The 19,072-nt window shown below is 35.6% G+C and overlaps 1 protein-coding gene across 1 annotated transcript; it reads right to left on the minus strand.

The window, feature by feature from the left end:
- Positions 1-3,716: 3,716 nt before the first annotated feature.
- Positions 3,717-7,744, minus strand: LOC126707722 (pro-cathepsin H-like). Its single transcript, XM_050407587.1, has 8 exons — positions 7,460-7,744; positions 7,257-7,378; positions 6,000-6,115; positions 5,776-5,849; positions 5,416-5,680; positions 5,066-5,197; positions 4,598-4,733; positions 3,717-4,032 (listed from the first exon to the last, which is right to left on the minus strand). The coding sequence occupies exons 1-8, from the start codon at positions 7,633-7,635 to the stop codon at positions 3,995-3,997; spliced, it is 1,059 nt and encodes a 352-aa protein (XP_050263544.1). The 5' UTR covers positions 7,636-7,744; the 3' UTR covers positions 3,717-3,994.
- Between the last annotated feature and the right edge of the window lie 11,328 nt (positions 7,745-19,072).

Consider the following 19,072-nt stretch of genomic DNA (forward strand, 5'->3'; position numbering starts at 1 on the left):
TATACAAGAAACAAATTATACGCTAGCTAATTTTAATTGAATATCTCAATAAAGTTTTCTCGAAGATTTGAATCTTGGTTCTTACTCTTTACACTCTACAAATACTTATACTTGTAGAATGATCATCACATCAAAAATATATGGTAGTATTATTATTATTGGGCCGGCTATGTTTATTGATAAATGTTAGAGTTTTTTTTTTTAATTTTTTTTAATTTACATTTTAACACCATTTTTCTAATAATTTCATTAATTAGCATATTTTCAAAACTATTTTAAAAATTTACATCTTACATCTAACAGACTTGATTTTGACATGAGAAATCTAGTCTAACACACTCAATTTTTACATAGCTTAGAGAAGAGGAATAAAGAAGAAAGCAGGAGAAGAAGAAGAGACCCAAAAACGCAGCATAGGAACTCGGGTTTCCAACCCTCAAGATGTTAGTTTGCAAACTTGACAACGAACTAAATAGTTGCTAAAATATTGCTAAATGCCAAATTTCCCCTTAATGTTAGACTCTACAACTTTCTAAACCCTATTCACCGTATCGACCCAATCCAATTGAAGGGACTCCGGTCTCGAATAGTTTTGACTAGGTGAGAGAGAGAGAGAGAGATTGATTCAAACACAACCATTCTCTTATTATTATCACGCCTATACCAATTGATTTCTTTTCTTCTTTTTAAAGATAATTTGATAGTTGGGAGTGTGAATATGAATATTGGACATTTCTGTTGAAAATATCAAGAAGCGTTAATTGCTTTCAAACTCCCAAATATAGCTCCATTGTATTCACACCTCAAGTGGTGGTGGCTTCCACTTTCCCCTTCCTATTTTTATTTGAAAATTTTCTTTGTGACTGGCTTCCTCGTATTATAGAACTACTTTACTCTAAAAGGTATAGTTTTTTTGGTTAAAATGAGTTTTGGTTTGGTTCATGGATGATACTAATCTATTTGAAGAACAATTTTATGTATCCCTTAAATTTATGTTATTCACTATTAATGCAAATTACATCATGGAATTCATTATGGAGACATAGCTGGCCCAATAAATAGTGATTAATATTCACTTTAAGATAAACTCTTCACCATTATATGGAAATTAATGATTTCTCTCAGGAATGCTATTTGAAGAATATGGGCATGTTTGGTAGCTGTGCTTAAGTATTGGTTTTCAAAACGATGTGAAAACTGTGGTTTAAAAAGTATTGTGAAAACATGTGTTTAAAGTATTTATAATGCAAAAAAAAAATTTGGTACCATATATCAAATAACATTTTTTAAAATATGAAAACATAATTGTGTGTTTGGTATGTGTTTGTGTTTTTTTTTTTTTTTTAATGTGATGACTGTATAGTAAAAGTATACCATTTTATTTAAGGAGAGAGAAAATGAAAGAAAAAAGGAAGAGAGAAAGACATAATGCGTGAAACTGGTGAAAGAGGTGGGACTGTGGGAGAAAAAGAAAGAAAAAAGAAGAAGGTTGAAGCATGTGAGAGAGAGTTTGGTCTTATATCAAGTGGCCCCCACAATTTTCAACTTATTTACAAAAAAGTACTCAATAGTGTTACCTGAAAATTAAAAACTGATATGGATTAGTTTTCAAAATAAATGTTTTAAATACCCTAATTTGAGAATTATAAATCAAACACTCTTGATAAAACATTTTTACCAAACATACTTTTTTTTAATTAAAAACTATTGTTTGAAATCTGCTGCCAAACAGGCCCTATATTGTCTAATGACAATAGAAATTTGTGCCTTTAAGCCTTTTATCAATCATTTATTAACCCCAAATTTCCCAAAAAAAGTATAGTGGGTGAAGTGTGGCTGTTTCAAGAAGCACATGCATGTGGCTTGAGTTATGGATTGCTTGAGAAAGACTTTAAATTGTTGCAAACTCAACCTTAGTTCTATTGACTTATCTTCTCTTATTAGTTATACTTTGATTTTATTTGATTGTTATTTGAATAAAGCACGAATAGGATTGGTTTGTAACCCAATTTTGTTTCCACAAGATTGCCGTTTGTTTTAGGATATAATTAATCATTTTAGTGTGATAAGGAGTCTAACTTAGACCCAACTTTATCAAGTTTTCTTTTAATTAGGGGTGGCAAAAATTTCTCATTTCGCTTGACCTGTTTTGTCTTGCTTTATCCTTGCGCATCTCAAAGAGGTGATGGGGAAATGACGGGTTTTGCTCATCCCGCTAGTTCTTGAATGTGTGTGCAGTGTATATATATATTATTATATATATACATATTAAATTATGTATATATAATTTAATTTTTGTTATATATATATTTTATTTATATTTAATATTTTTTGCACATTCATTATCATCACTCCAAAACACTTCTTTCACTTGTTGCTCTATTATTCTCAAAAAAATAAATATACCATAGAAAAAGGCTATCATGTGGTTTTCCCATTAGAATATTAGATCAAATTCGTTATTCTTGTGACTAAATAGATTCTTATGTGAAGTAAGTAACCAAACTAGTGTGGCTCGCAATCTCCAATTGCACGTTCCTATAATTTGGATTAAAATGAAATAATTAGATGTATGGAAATAATGTATTTTATTGGTATCAGTATAGGTTAAAGAACATCATCAACTTGTCTAAGAATATGTTTGGAATGGAGGAAGATGAAAGGAGAGATGAGGAGAGTAAAGTGTACAATTGCCTGGAAAAATTCAATACATTTCGGTCACCTCCTTTCTTATTCCGTCACCTTCCCCCTTCCATACATAAGGAAAGAATATATCTTTGTCTACCATTTTCCTATATTGGTTGGGATTGTTTGGAGCCCAAAGAAGAAGCATGCGTCTAGCATCGATGACTATGTAGTTTGGATTGAAGAGGACCCTTGCTGTATTATGCAAGCTCTTATCCACGATGAAACTTCCTTTTCTCATATGCAATAAAACAACTTCTATCTTTCCCATAAAAATAAAAAAAAAGGAACTTCCTCCATGTGTATCCTTAATTATAATATCAATTTCGATGTAACTATTTATTCTAAGAATATTTTATTTCAATGATATTGTCTGGTCTCTTTTATAAGAACTAGAGTTCAAATCCCTCCTTACCCGTTTGTGAATTCTCCCCCTCCCCTTTTATAAGAACTAGAGTTCAAATCCCTCCTTACCCGTTTGTGAATTCTCCCCCTCCCCCCACCGGAAAATAAAATTCCAACTATTCATTATCCTTAATCTAGATCAAACATGATCTATTCATGGATGATAGATAATCGGTGCATATCATTTGTAATTACAAAATGACCGACGTACAAATTTGAAGAGAATTGGTCATTGAGTGTGGATCTCATCTCATCTTCTTCTTTTATTTATTTATTTATTTTCTTTTGTGCGTTATATATATATATATATATATATATAGACACACAATAGTGCATGTTGGACAACACCCATCGTGTTCCATTATATAAATAATCTGGCAAAAAGACACAGCATGTATCATAAAGTACTACACGAACAAGTTCAGGCTGCCCACCTCAGCCACAACCAGTCCATACGTTCTGATAGTTTTTCTGTCAAGATTCAATATAGTAATATTTGGTAGGGCCTGATAAGCGGGAGTGACAGCCCGCATGGGACATATATATGGTTATAAATATGCAATTTAAGAACAGTACCTTCTGAATTCTATGAAAATAATTAAAGAGGAAAGAGCGAGTAAGGGAAATAAAATGAATAGTTGATATCCTTTTTATATAATGGAAACAGATTTCACATATCACCCATACATCAAGAATATACACATGGTCATGTTGTGAAAGTTACAATCTTTTGGATCTTATTTTTACAATAAGTCTACATTATCATTAATTATTACACCATATATAACCCTTTAACCTTAGATGCGTACAACTGCAAGAAGAAGACAGATTCATACAATACTTGCTTGATACAACATAATCCACCACCAAAAGAGCCTACCATATCTTCTGAAACAGAGACTATCTATGCAACAACTGGGTATGATGCACAAGTTGCAATACCTGCAATTAGATGATCAATCAGTATTAGCATAAACAACACTGAAATGGACGATTAATTGCATCCAAATTCCAATCTCCAATTAATGGTGTATTCAGTGGTAAATCTAGACTTCAACCATTTGGGTACGGGGTACCAATTTCAAAATGACCCCAAAATTTTCGCTAGTTTAAGCAAATAAGCACTAGTCCATGTATATATAGCTGGTTTACATTTATAACATGGGAACTTTTGAAATACAGAGACCACAGCGAACATTAGTGAGCCTTTTACTAAAACTCACACGCATGTTATTCATGTAAACCAGTCAAACATGTAGTATTATCAGTGGTCATAATCAATGGACCACAGCCTAAAGATCAAATAAGTTTCAATGATCTGATAAGATCATACATAAACTATGTGGTCCTGAACCTTTGCAATGGTCCATTCAGGCCCTAGGCTCTGGATCAGGTATGAAAGACCAGGGTGGAATTTGCCTAAGGAAAAATCTTGAGGTATATATAGAGGCCCATGCAAATGGAGTTATATTGTTTTACACTAGGATCAGCTAGCGCAAAAACTTACCACACATGTTTTTCCCCATCTCCATCTTGAAGTAGCCTTTATCACCCCAGCTTTCTCCCCATGAATTCTTGATAAGCCAATATGGGACATCATCTTCAATTCCGTACCCAACTGCTAGAACAGCATGGTTCACATCCTGCCAGATAAATTTACAGCAGTGTTAAAAAGAAATGAATGCACCATGAATGTGTTAATGTTCGTGCATCTGTGTGGCTCGGAAATGCTACTACAATCCTGATCAGTGAATGATCATACACTTGCATGCATACATATAGGCACATGTTTAACATACACATATGCACATAAGAAGGAAAAAAAAAATTAAAAACTATAAAGGCATATCTTGCATAAGGATGATCTTAACCAATAAATCAATGAAGTAACTTAAATTCTTTAAAGTTAACCACACACACACACACACACATATATATATATTCTCTATCCTAAATCCTAATCAGGAAAACTTACCATGGGAGTGCTGCCACATGTCTCACTGGTGTAAACTCCTTTCTTATAAAATCGGAAACCATTCACTACCTGAAATGCCACACTCACTGGTCTAACAAATGCAACTGCATGCTTTAGCTCATCTTCAGCACCCTGTGTTAGTCCACAGATATGTTAGAAAACCTCAAAACAATCAAAAAAATATATATTAATCCACAGGCATATAAGCAAGTGAATAGATTCTCATGCCAATTCTCCCCTAAGTTAACAGGAACATTTCATTTATTTACACATCAAGCGCAAGATGTGCATACAGAAAACATTAAAATGAAAAAAAAAAAAACGTGAAGACATTTGTCCATGATGATTACCAAGGTGATGTTAACAGAGTCAACGACTTGGACGCCAACATTTTCTGCTGAGAATTTGCATTCACCATCTTTTTCAACGTAAGGATATGCCTCCTCAGTGTCAAGGCCACCATTGTATTTGATGTACTCAAAGGCCTGGGAAGGCAACCCTCCACTGCAGCCAAAGTTATTGAAGGCTCTGGCACAATCCACAAGCTGTTGCTCAGAGAGAGAGATTGCCTTTCCAAATGCCTGGGCATAGGCTGCCTCAAGAGCCCCAGTGGTGCTGCAATACACAAATATTGAAGGTTAGAACTTAGAAGCAGAGTGATTGGTATATTTTGTGAGCCTTATTTGAGTACATCGTATATTCGAATCTACCTGAATGTCCAGCAAGATCCACAATGGCCTTGATCTTTAATTGGGCTGACTATGCCTTCTACCCTCCAGTCTTTCTGCACATACAGATAATTATAATAAGGTTAAAATATTTCCCATTAACATAGTTTTATTTTATAATATAGTCACTTCCAGATAAGGCCTCCACTCTCCATAACTAAGAGCATAATAAATAAAATCTATAAAGAATCTTCCACAAGAACTACCTGTTCAGGAAGAGCAGCATCAGTAAGCTTGTGATTGCCCTTTAAAGTGGCAGAGCAGTTTTGTGCAGCTCCCAATCTGTGCCTTTGGAACTCTTCCCAAGTCCAATCAGCAAAGCCTGTTTGATAAAATTAAAAACCATCAATTGGGTCACCAAAACACTTCGGGTGAATTAATGTAAGAAAATTATTTAATACCTCGAGAGCCATGTTATTACTTCCACAAATTTTTTATTTTTTTATTTTTTTATATACAACATAGAAATTCATTTTTAGCCTAATCTAAGTATATATGTGTGTGAAGTTCCCTCTTGGAAATTTGAACCCCAATCCTTACCCCCCACACCCCACAAGCACTTATATTTGTGGAGTGATCACCACGCCAAGAGTACGTGGTGGTATTACTACCACAAATTTATTTTATTTTATTTTTTTTGGTTAAAGAAAATGGGGGCCTTTATGGTTATATTTTGCCCCCGGGCAGTGCACCGGGTTGGGGTCAAACTCAAGCCGTTCTGTCCAGTCCGTGTGAGGGAGCTACCCTCACCAAGGATGCCCACCAACAAGAGCCTGTTGGCAGCGGGAATCGAACCTGGGCTGGTTAGGCGGAGTGAACGAACCTTACCAGCTAAGCCAAGCCCTTGTTGGCACTACCACAAATTTAATTAGTGAGATTATTGATCTGAAGTATAAGTTGAAAGACTAAACATCAATGCTAATTAATAATAATAAATAAATAAAATTTCATTTGATTATATTCTTATATCAAGCCTAGTGGAAATTTAAATTTAAAAACTCCGTAAATTCAATTGCTATGCGTGATTGAAAATATGATAATTAGTTACAATAATATTATATTATTGGCAAAAAAATCGAGAATTCAAGCTAGTATTAGTATGTATATCAGATGATTAAAAAACATGAACTCTATAATTATTCTACCATAGTACAAATACATAGTTCAAAAATTTTTTTTTTTCTTTTAAAAAAAAATTTTAAACAGGGCACAAATGATTTATCATATGAAACCAGTCAGTCTTTGATTTGGTCAGCAAGAATCTATAACAGAACATGATGAGCTTGACTTTTCGTTATTTTGAGATAAGGCGCACCTCATATAGAGAAAATGACCTTAATTTAAGTGAGTTAAGATGGCCACGTCACGTACGAGACAGACATAATAGTGGGTCCATAACACGGCTAAAATCTACCAAATCCAACGGCTGATAAAAAAAGAAAGAAAGAAAGGAAGAGGCTTACGATTAACGGCGAGTTTGTAAGATGAGGCCTTCCTGTTAGTGGATCTGATAAGTTTGAGGTTGTCAGAGAAAATCTGGAACCTTAGCTTGATCTCCTCCACGCTCTCGTACTCTTTCCCATACCTGAAACACTTGAATTAGCTCACACCTATGTATGAATAAATAGATAGTTAAGATGAGATTGATTTGATTTGATTTTATTACCGATGGGCAAAGCGGGCAAAGGAGAAAGCATGGCGGGTGTGGCCGATGAGTTGGATGAGCCGAGACTCGAAGTCGTCAGATACCAATCTGATTGGGTTTGAGTCATCGAAGGTTGATCCTGCGGCAGCGCAGCATAGGACTAATAGGATCGACCATACCAAGCTCACTCGCCCCATGTTTCCGAGAACTTTGGGAGGGTTTAGAGGCACAGAGAATATGTTGTTGGGTGGGATAATGCGTGAGTATGTATGAATATTAATAATTGGTCGGATGATGTATATGGACACAATGTGGAGGAAGTTACCAAGTTGGTCTCTACCACCTATTTTGTAGACTTCTATTACTTACTTGTTTTTTTTTAGGATATTTTTATGGATACATACAATAATTACGACCAATTAATAGTGATTTGAGATCGTGACATTAATAGTAGGTTGAGATGGAAACTAATAACAAGTTGGACACGTTAACAATTTGTAAAATTGTTATAAAATAGTTTTACTGTTTCAATGTTTTGAGAAAGATCTATATATAAATACAAATGTTTTCACAAAAGTAAATATAATATTTGGGTGACGTGGGAGATGTCTATTCATCCATTATATGTAAATACAGGTAAAGTTGAGAGGAACTAATTTAAATTCTAAATTGGATAGCTAATTTTGAGTCGTGTGTGATGTGTCCTATCTAAATTTTTAAATTTTTTGTACATGCATTAACACCTAACACGAAAGTTAAGAAAACCACAATAATTGTGGCAAGCATGAAAACCAAAGAGATTTTTGTGGCAAGCTTGAAAACCAAAGAGACCTAATAATAACACTCATAATTCATTGAACTTGGATTCACATTTGTAGAGGAATCAAATGCACCATCTCATTGTCTTTAAAAAATATATATTGAAATCGAGGGAAGAAGAGAGATTCGTAAGGCATTGAGAGGAAGAAAGTCGTAGGCAAAGCAGAAATGAAGAGAATGATCTGCTTGAGTGTCAATGGTGGCTCGAGGAGGTTGAGGCTGAGGTGGCATCTGTGATTGTGATGATACAAGGCGTGGCTATGACGGCTTTCTTGCGTGTTTCATATAATGTTATACTCTGAGTTTGTATGTGCACAATGACCAAACCCTCTGATTGTTAAAAGTGTTTACCTTTGTTTTTAAAAGGCTAAAGCCAGCTTTGAAAATTACAAAAAATGAATCAAAGTTAATGTTTGTCATTGGGTGAGAGAGGGAGGTGGGAATGGAAGATGATAATGAAGGCTTTTAAAAATTAGAAATGAATCAAAGTCATCGTGTTTTTACCATTCGATGAAAGTGTAGTGAAAATGGAAGATGAGATTAAGATAATAAGTGTGTAAATATAGTCAGTGACTTTATGTTAGCCGTTGGATCATAATAAAGTGGGAATGGAGGGTTAAGATTAAGATAATAAGCGTGTAAATTTAAAGCTTTCTGGTTTGCTATTGTAGTTTTACATTTGTACTTTGTTTAGGCATTTGGAATATGTCTTTTATTTGATACGTTGATAAGTTTAATACTTGAATGTAAAACCTTAAAAAGAAGTTTCATTTATGTATATACTTTTTTTTTTCGTTATTAAAAAGGATCATAGCAATGTGGGGGGGGGGGGGGGGGGGGAACAATTAGTGCCAAACATTTTTAAACCAAATGTAATACAAATGTTGTTTACTGCAACGTAATTTGATATTGCCTGGTGTAGGGACACGATTTATTTAACGGCCCAAGAATGACGTTGGACTCGTATGCAAAGGGCCCCAACAATATGATTTGTAGAGAGTGGGCTTGAAAGGCATGACCTTGGGCACAGGTGAACGGTTTGATCGTGGCGTCTATGGAAGTTCTTATATGGGCGGGCTTAGCTTGACTAGCTAAGGCCTCCATTAGTACGGGTTGTAGGACTTAAGTCCTCGGACGCTGTCCAAGGAGCCTTATATCCTTCCCTTTCTTCCTTTTTCCGGGGAGGGAGTCCCCCTTTTCTTCTTGGGGGGTTTTTCCTTTTATACTAGTGTTTGTTTCCCCTTTTAGAGTCCACGTGTAAGTTTCACTTTTCTGGGGTGCAGACCGGTCCTGTCAACCCATGCCTAGAGTGGTTTGGGGTCGATGGGAAAGTTAAGGGGTATGGTTTAGAGTATGGACTTATCAGATACAGGGTTTTGTATTATGATGTTGGCAGCTTTTTCCCTTGCCCTGCCCCTACACTCAGTTTGCCCCTTTCTTCAGGCATTTCCTGAGGTGCCGAGCATGAGGTCGTCCTCGGCAATGGCTCTCCTCGGCTTGGGCCCTGGGCCCTAATATAGAGTGGGCTTGAGTCACGAGTTCTCTAGTCCCACAATAGCCCCTCAAAATCCTGCTGCCCGACTTTTAGTTGGGGAGGAGGGTTTTGGTAATGTTGGGCTTACATCATAGCTGGCTCAGATTCCGTACTCTACTAATATTTGTGTTTTTCCATTTACATGGAGGACGTGCCAAATCGAGAGGCGTTCCTTTACCCAATCACGTGAAGTCCTTTGACGCTTCAATACTCGAGGCATGTCTTCACGAGGATCTTCAGATCCTACGGTTGTGAATGGCATTGGAAATTGAGCCAACTCTGCCTTGTCCGTAGCATTCCTTGGAAAGTTACACGAATTGAATGCCACCACATTATCTTTTATATAAGTAGGGTAGGAGGTTGTTTTCCTTACATACAAATCTTCCGATTCTCTTCTAAATCACAATCCTTCAGCAATAATCACAGTTTCGTATTCAGTGCTATCCATCCTTTGTGCAATATGCTTAGGACACGGACAGGGGTAAAGGAACTCCATCCGCCATAGAGGCGCCGGGTCCTTCCAAGATTCAAGGTAGCGTGGTCTGGGCAAGGGAGGCACAGATTCAAGAAGATCTTCCGTTTTGACAAAGGGGGAAATGGTATTTCTCCTTCTTTTAGTCAAAATCCGAAGCAGGTATTGGTCGCACCAGATTCTTGGTGCATCAGAAGTAAAGTTTTCCGCCATCAGTGCCGTCTGCTATATCGCAGGCGTGGTTACGTGGAGGCCCATCAACTTCCGGCTGCCTGCACCTTTTCTACAACGGTGCTGGCCTCAAGTTGGGTTCCCTGCACTTTTTTTTCAGCTGCGCCAGCCCGAAGTCGGGCTCTCTACGCCTTTTCTTCAACGGTGCAAGCCCAGAGTTGGGCTCTTTGGCTGCCTGAGTTATAGGCATGTAAAAGTGTTGAGGAATGGTTTTCCTTGAACAACGTCTTGGAACAGCAGCCAACCTCTCCTCTGCACTTCTTCCTCGGCTTTCTCTTTATTCTCTTGTATCTTTCTTTTCGTTTATGGAGTTAGCTTTAGTATAAGCTTATTCCAGGATTTCATTGTACGCTGTACTATTTCTTTGTCGTAATAAAAGATGAATTTATTTCTTTGTAAATACTTTTCCTTTCGGCAGCAACTACTTTGTAAACAGGTGCGTTATGTATGTACCTTCCTTTAGTGACGCTTAAAGCAGGAAACCTTGAAACAGAACCTTACCAATTGAAATAACGGCTTAATGCCCCGTAATGCATACGCGGCGACCATCCGAGAATGATAAATACTAAATATTTCATCCGAGAGGGTACCCGAGCAGCGAGGGACTTTAACTGTGTTTTGACAATGTATGGCCCTATATTTCAGTTGCACCAATTCCCTCGGTACCGAGAATCTGAGGGTAGGCTGGGGAATCCATGCATTCCTGGGACTAGCCCAACTATCAAACGGGGAATTCTTTCTCGGGGTAGATTCTAAAGGCCATCTAACGTCCAGGTTGTGTCCAAACCCCGTATTGTCTCTTCTAAGTAATTGGTTTCCCCAGAGTTGGTTCTGTCCAAAACTTGTAGTTTTTCTTCCAAGTAGTCGATTTCCCCAGAGGCTTGAGTCCGAGGACTATACAAGGCCTTAGTTCTGTCCAAAACTTGTAGTTTTTCTTCCAAGTAGTTGGTTTCCCTAGAGGCTTGAGTCTGAGGACCATACAAGGCCTTGGTTCTGTCCAAAACTTGTAGTTTTTCTTCCAAGTAGTTGGTTTCCCCAGAGGCTTGAGTTCGAGGACCATACAAGGCCTTGGTTCGGTCCAAAACTTGTAGTTTTTCTTCTAAGTAGTTGGTTTCCCTAGAGGCTTGAGTCCGAGGACCATACAAGGCCTTGGTTCTGTCCAAAACTTGTAGTTTTTCTTCCAAGTAGTTGGTTTCCCCAGAGGCTTGAGTCTGAGGACCATACAAGGCCTTGGTTCTGTCCAAAATTTGTAGTTTTTCTTCCAAGTAGTTGGTTTCCCCAGAGGCTTGAGTCCGAAGACCATACAAGGCCTTGATTCTGTCCAAAACTTGTAGTTTTTCTTCCAAGTAGTTGGTTTCCCCAGAGGCTTGAGTCCGAGGACCATACAAGGCCTTGGTTCTGTCCAAAACTTGTATTTTTTTACTTATTTATTGATTTGATTTCCAAAGGTTAGCCCCTTGACCCAGGTGGGGAGGGGTTAGCTTGATGTTGGAAGCGCCTAAAATTGCCCGTGTCCTTGGCACTGCCCGGCATAGCTCCTAGTGGGAACTTATGTTGGAACAACAACAACATGTCGCTGGAATATGAAGTCACCCTCGCAGACCCTTGCTTGACAAAGGCTCGACTCCGCCGTCGCTTGAGCCAACGCGCAAGCCTTTTCCCACAGACGGCGCCAATTGTAGGGACACGATTTATTTAACGGCCCAAGAATGACGTTGGGCTCGTATGCAAAGGGCCCCAACAATATGATTTGTAGAGAGTGGGCTTGAAAAGCATGACCTTGGGCACAGGTGAACGGTTTGATCGTGGCGTCTATGGAAGTTCTTATATGGGCGGGCTTAGCTTGACTAGCTAAGGCCTCCATTAGTACGGGTTGTAGGACTTAAGTCCTCGGACGCTGTCCAAGGAGCCTTATATCCTTCCCTTTCTTCCTTTTTCCGGGGGGGGAGTCCCCCTTTTCTTCTGGGGGGGTTTTTCCTTTTATACTAGTGTTTGTTTCCACTTTTAGAGTCCACGTGTAAGTTTCACTTTTCTGGGGTGCAGACCTGTCCTGTCAACCCATGCCTAGAGTGGTTTGGGGTCGTTGGGAAAGTTAAGGGGTATGGTTTAGAGTATGGACTTGTCAGATACAGGGTTTTGTATTATGATGTTGGCAGCTTTTTCTCTTGCCCTGCCCCTACACTTAGTTTGCCCATTTCTTCGGGCATTTCGTGAGGTGCCGAGCATGAGGTCGTCCTCGGCAATGGCTCTCCTCGGCTTGGGCCCTGGGCCCTAATATAGAGTGGGCTTGAGTCACGAGTTCTCTGGCCCCACACCTGGCATGGAGTAAGTTTTTTTAATTCCCCCATTATAAGAAAAACTAAATATATATAAACTTTGTGGTTGAATGAGTTTTCAAGATTTTAATTTCTTTGAGAATGGTGGTTGTTTATGCGTGTGTGGATGTATTATATACCGTTTTACAACACTTAAGACTAATTTTATTGTGGGTCCCAGTTAGCTCACATTTTAAAACCAAATGTAATACAAATGTTGTTTTCTGCAATGTAATTTGATATTGCCTGGCACGGAGTAAGTTTTTTTAATTCCCCCATTATAAGAAAAACTGAATATATATAAACTTTGTGGTTGAATGAGTTTTCAAGATTTTAATTTCTTTGAGAATGGTGGTTGTTTATGCGTGTGTGGATGTATTATATACCGTTTTACAATACTTAAGACTAATTTTATTGTGGGTTCCAATTAGCTCACTTGGTAAAGTCTCTGATGGTTGTATAAGAGATCTGAGGTTCAATCTTCGTCTACACCAAAAACTGATTTCTGTCTTGGTCTAATGATAAAGAACTATCATCATGAATAAATACTATAAGTTGAAACTCTCTCTAAAAAAAAGACTAATTTTATTAATATTTGTACCAAATAACCCATCCAACTACTTACAGCAAAAACCAATTTTATTAATATTAGTACCAAGTAACCATTCATCTACTTACCGCAAAAAAATCAAGCAATCACTTTATTTTACCTAGATTAAACTATCTCATCATCATTATCGTTGAATGCTCCTGTGTGCATGAGAGTGTGCACAAGCAGGGTTTACTTGGTTTATATAAGAGGAAGATAGAACATAGCTTTATAGTTCGGTTTTATAATTTTTCTAATTCCAAGGTCTAAAATATAGTAATTTTCCTTCTTTTGTCCATCATGTGACATTTGGTGATGGTGATGTAACAATTTTAAATTCCATCTACTAGTTGTATCCGCCAGTCGTTGGCTGTGCGGTTGTGTGGGGAATTAGGAAATACACTTCACCCTTTTGAATACATATATGCAATGAATGGTGCTTGACATTATAAATAATCCAGTAAATAATATTTTCCTTTGAGGTAAAGGGTGAGTTTGGTTCAGTTTTTTGAAAAAGTGCATAATGAAAAAGTGGAGTTTTCAAAAAGTGCATAATGAAAAAGTGTTTTTTCAAAAAGCTGAGTGTTTGGTAAAAGCTTTTAAAAAGTGCTTTTTGAAAAAGCTGAGTGTTTGGCTAACACTTATAAAAGTGGCAGTTTGAAAGATAAATTACCAAAAAGGACAATGTATATAAGAGAGTTTATTTCATACTTAAATCAATATTGTGAAATTATTTTTTTCTCACCAATATTAGGTAATAATAACCTACCACTTAAGATTTATTGTAAAAGTATTGTGATAATTTATACTGATTTTAATTTGAACTTGCTATTATAATTATTTTTTTTCAATTTCTAAATAAATTATTTTTTTCTCACCAATATTATCTAATAATAACATATCACTTAAAATTTATTGTGAAAATATTGTAAAAATATTGTAACAGTATTTCTTAATTTCAATTTTTTATTCTTTATTTTATGTTTCTCTTATTTTATTTTATTTTTTTATCCATATTTCTTTCTTTTTTTCCCTCTTTTTTTATCTACCACACACGTACCCTCCATTTTTTTTTCTTTATTTCCTTATTTCCTCTCTTTCCCTGCCACTTCCTCCACACACGTGCCCCTACTTTTTTTTTTCTTTATTTCCTTATTTCTCCCTTCCACTTCACACTCCACTCCACACTCCACTCCACTCCAGAATCTTCCACACACTTCAAACCCCTCTCATCCCTCAAGCCGGCTCAAGGTCTCTGCATCTTTTTTTTTTTTTTTTTTTTGACACTTCAAAAGCTAATGATGTTGATGAAGAAGATGAAGATGATGATGATGATGATGAAGAAGTCTTTGCATCTCTGCATCTCTTTTTTCGTCCTTTTTCTTTATTTCCTTATTTTGTCATTCCTTCTTTATTCTTTATTTTTTTTCACACTCCAGAGAAGATGATGATGATGATGAAGATGAAGATGATTGAAACATAAGGATTTTGGGATTTTGGGTTTTTTTTTTTTCTATGGATTTTGGGTTGATTTTGAGTTGGGTTTGGGATGGGTTTTCCGGATTTGAGTTGATTTTAAGTTGTTTTTGTGTTGATTTTGAGTTATTTTTGTGTTGATTTTGTTGATTCTGTGTTCGGAATATCAAAGGTTGAAATGGGTTTTGTTGATTGTGGGGGTAGACCGGTGAAGAAGCAGAGGAAGACGAAGAGGAAGAAGAAAAGGAAGATGAAGAAAAAAGAGACAGATGAGAGATGCCGTGAGAGATGCTGGGTATTTTGGTCTTTTTGGTTATTGCAACGGTAATATAACAAAACGCGCATAGCGCGTTTTGATTTATGGACCGCTGATGGTCCATTTTCGTTGCGCGTTTTGTCTTCAATTTTTTCTAAAAGTTCAAAACGTAACTTTTATAAAAAAGTTACGTTTTGAACTTACCAAACGCAGAAATGGGCTTAGCTTTTTTGAAAACGCCCGTTTTGGGCTGAAAAAGTGGAACCAAACGGGCTAAAAATCTCAATAAATAAATAATTTTTTTTTTTTTTTGAGAATCGTCTCAATAAATAAATTAAGAACAATACATAGAATCATTTTGTAGAAAAAAAAAAGTAAAAAGGCTTTATAACTTAATACATATAGTTGTATTATAAAGAGTAAAGAATTTGGTGGTTTTAATTTGGATTTGTCAAAACAATGCTTATTAAATAATTAAAAATAAATCGATAGAATTTTTTTGGAGACTAAAATATGATGGCAGTATATTTGTTAATGTAAAAAGATTAAAAAAATTCCTCAAAATTAATAAACTGAGAAAAAAGAAATATAAAAGCATGGACCACACGGTGGTGGGTGAGATTAAGATATTCATTAAATTAAAGGAAGAAAAGACTTTTTTTTTTTTTTTCAAAAACAAATATATAAAAAGCCTCCAATTAAAGCATATATGCAGGGTTGCGAAGCAACATATTTAATAATTATTTGAAGATTGTTAACACTTTTATTATTATTATACAAGGGGTTGGAGAACGTTTAACAGATTTTTTTTTTTTTTTTTGATGGGAACGTTTAACAGATTAAATCAAATCCAAAGCGCTAGAGTTCCATCTTATGACTATGAAATCAATTGATGCATACGTCGGTGTTCACAAAATATTTGTCGCTACACTCACAACTTGTTCACCCACCTACGACTCTACCCGATCGGTATGTCCATGATTTCAAAGATTCCATCTTTATTTATGATTTTTTTTCAGATATTTGAAACTGATCTAGTATTAAAAAAGTGGAATGAAAGTTGTGAATAGTAATAAAAATAAATTAAATAGTAAAAAAAATTATCTTTTTCAGTCAATATTAAACGTAATTTTTATTTATTTAATATATTAATATTTTTATTTTTATTTTTCTTAACAAGGCATACTCATCTCATATTATCACTTTTCTGTCTCAATCTCCTTCAATTTTTTATTTTTTTATTCACGTTAGATTCTATCAAAATTACTCTCTCAACTATTATAAACAAAATAGTCAAGCAGAATAAATAAATAAAAGTGACAACGTTGCTTGTGACTAGTATGCACTATCAATGGGAAAACAACAGATGATATGATTGAAAGGTGGGACAGGGAGCTTGATGATGATGTTAGCCTTTAACTTTCATTTCTGACAAACAAAAATTGCGCCAATAGTTTCAGGGCAGTACTCTATCCATCAACGTGGAGTTCTGAAACTGGATTATTGGCAGCCACACGCAATTGACCAAATTTGCTAGATAAAAAATCTGGAGTTGGGGATGGCCCAATAAACGATTCATTTTCACGCCAAATTTTAGATGACAAATTTTACTAATGAGGTAAAAAAATATTTTAATAATAAGTCTAAATTAAAACTAGTAATAACTTGTTATATAAAATTTGTTGTGAAATTATTGTGGCGTAAATAATTCGGGATTGATGCATTTTTCTATCATCGAAATTTTTAGGAGTTTGATGAGATGTAGTACAAAATATACACACATCAAGAAATGCATAAATCTAATTATACCTCTAGATATTTTTGTAATTGGAAAATACATTTAAGGTTGAATTTTGATGAATGAAAATTTATGTCATTTGGAAAAAAAAAAAATAGAAGAGTGTGTGTGAGTTTTGTTGTTGTTATTATTGTTTCTATTTTAGGAGGGACCATTGAGCTGAATGGCCTAGATGACCCTTTTATTTTTGAGATATCTGGACTAACATTCAATTTTGAGGGGCTAGAGCGTAATGTTCCTTTGCCCAAGTTAAAAATCTTTTATATATATATATATATATATATATATACCAGTCTTGTGCTTAGAGACTTCTCTATTTTTTTGAGTAAAAGTTAGTAATTTGCATTTATTATTATTTAGAAATATATATTTTTATTTTTCAAACGAATAAAAAGGAAAAACTTTAAAGATAAACAGTAACTGTAATTTCTTTTTTGAACAAAAAAAAAAATCCTAAATTTTAAGAGTTTTCTTTTTAAATTTAAAATAAAATTTGTTATTTGATATTTATGACCCTATTATAAGAGTCTAGTTGAAATAAGAGAATCCTTTTATATATATACTAGTTTCTAAGCACACGCGCATGAGGCTCTTCTATTTTTTTTGGATAAAAATTAATAATTTGCATTTATTATTATTTAGAAATATATATATTTATTTATTTTATTTTTCAAACAAATAAAAAGAATACACTTTGTTGAGGTCTTAAAAGTCACAGCACCCAAGCCTAAAGAAATAAGTGCAAGGGGCCACGGAAAAGGGAAGAAATGGTAAGCCCAAAAGGCTTGAAGCCCAAAAAACATCAAGAAGAAAAAAAGGCAAGCCCAGAAGTTTATGAGAAAAGAAGAAAGAAAAAAGAAAAGAAGCCCAAGTCAGAAGATTGAAGAAGAAAGCTGAGCCGGGATCTTCAGAGACTGCCAAAAGGCTCGGGATCCCCGAGGCATGTAAATACAGTCAAGAAAGGATTAAGACAGTTCAAAAAAAAAAAAGACAAAAAGGAACACAAGAAACAGAGGAGAGGGCACGTCCTTCTCAAGTGTCAAGTGACCCAGCAAGAAAAAAGAAGAAGAAAGAAACTTGGAGCGACTTCTCATAGCGCAAGTGGGTAGCACCCTGGGGAACCAGAATGAAGAAGTATAAAAAAGGGGAGTAGCAGCGAAAGACTTTCAAATTGGCAGAGTGGAATTCTGCCCATTTGAGAAAAAAGATAAAGAAGAAGGATGGCCAAAAGCTAGATCGTGAAGAACGTGACCTCAGCATACTCCGAAATAGGTAGTCAGCCATGGACTTTCAAAGAAACAAAACTAAAAGCAAGGAAAGAATGAAGAACAGGGAAACTGAACCTTCTGGGCGATAGGCACAACACAGGCTCTGCTACCCAGAGGGCAAAATAGGGGAATCAATAGTTCCCCTAGGACTCCAGAATAACACTATAAAAAGGGGAGAAGGATTGCGAAAAGGGGGGAGAAAAATTGGTAACAGAATCATTGAGAAAGTTCTGTCGAGAAGAAAAAACTCAGAGAAACTAGTAAAATTACTTCCTAGTATCCTAGAGAAAGCCACTGTAGTACATACTCGGATTAAAAAAGAATCAAACTTTGCAAGTCTTAAAGGTTAGAATAACCATTTAAGACTGTAATTTTTGAGCTTGCTTGAACCTTGTATCACGTCTTAGTGAACATACTGTAATCATAATAAAGAAAATTCAATGAAATATTCTCTACTGATTTGAGGATCCCTAACCATTACTTTGTGCTTTTACTGTTTGTTTTTCTTTTGCATTACTTTGTTGTTTTGATTGTTGTTCAATACAAATATCCTTGTTTGTTAGTTTATATGTATTGTAGGAAGTATGCCCTATGCACCACTTGATTTTTAAACAGCCCTTTAGCTGCGGTGAATCAAAGCTCAGTCCACCAAACTACAACTACTCGGCCCAGGATCCTTGGGCCTAAGTGCTACAGAAAAAAGCACTCTCATACACTTTAGGAAAAGCAGTTTCTTTTTTGAACATGAAGGAAAAAAAATCCTAAATTTTAGAAATTTTCTTTTTAAATTTAAAATGAAATTTGTTATTTGAGATTTATGACCCTATTTCTAAATGAAATTACTCTTCATTAATTAGGGTATTTTTGAACCACATA

This window comes from Quercus robur, chromosome 11 (genome assembly GCF_932294415.1).
Source record: "Quercus robur chromosome 11, dhQueRobu3.1, whole genome shotgun sequence".
NCBI lineage: Eukaryota > Viridiplantae > Streptophyta > Magnoliopsida > Fagales > Fagaceae > Quercus > Quercus robur.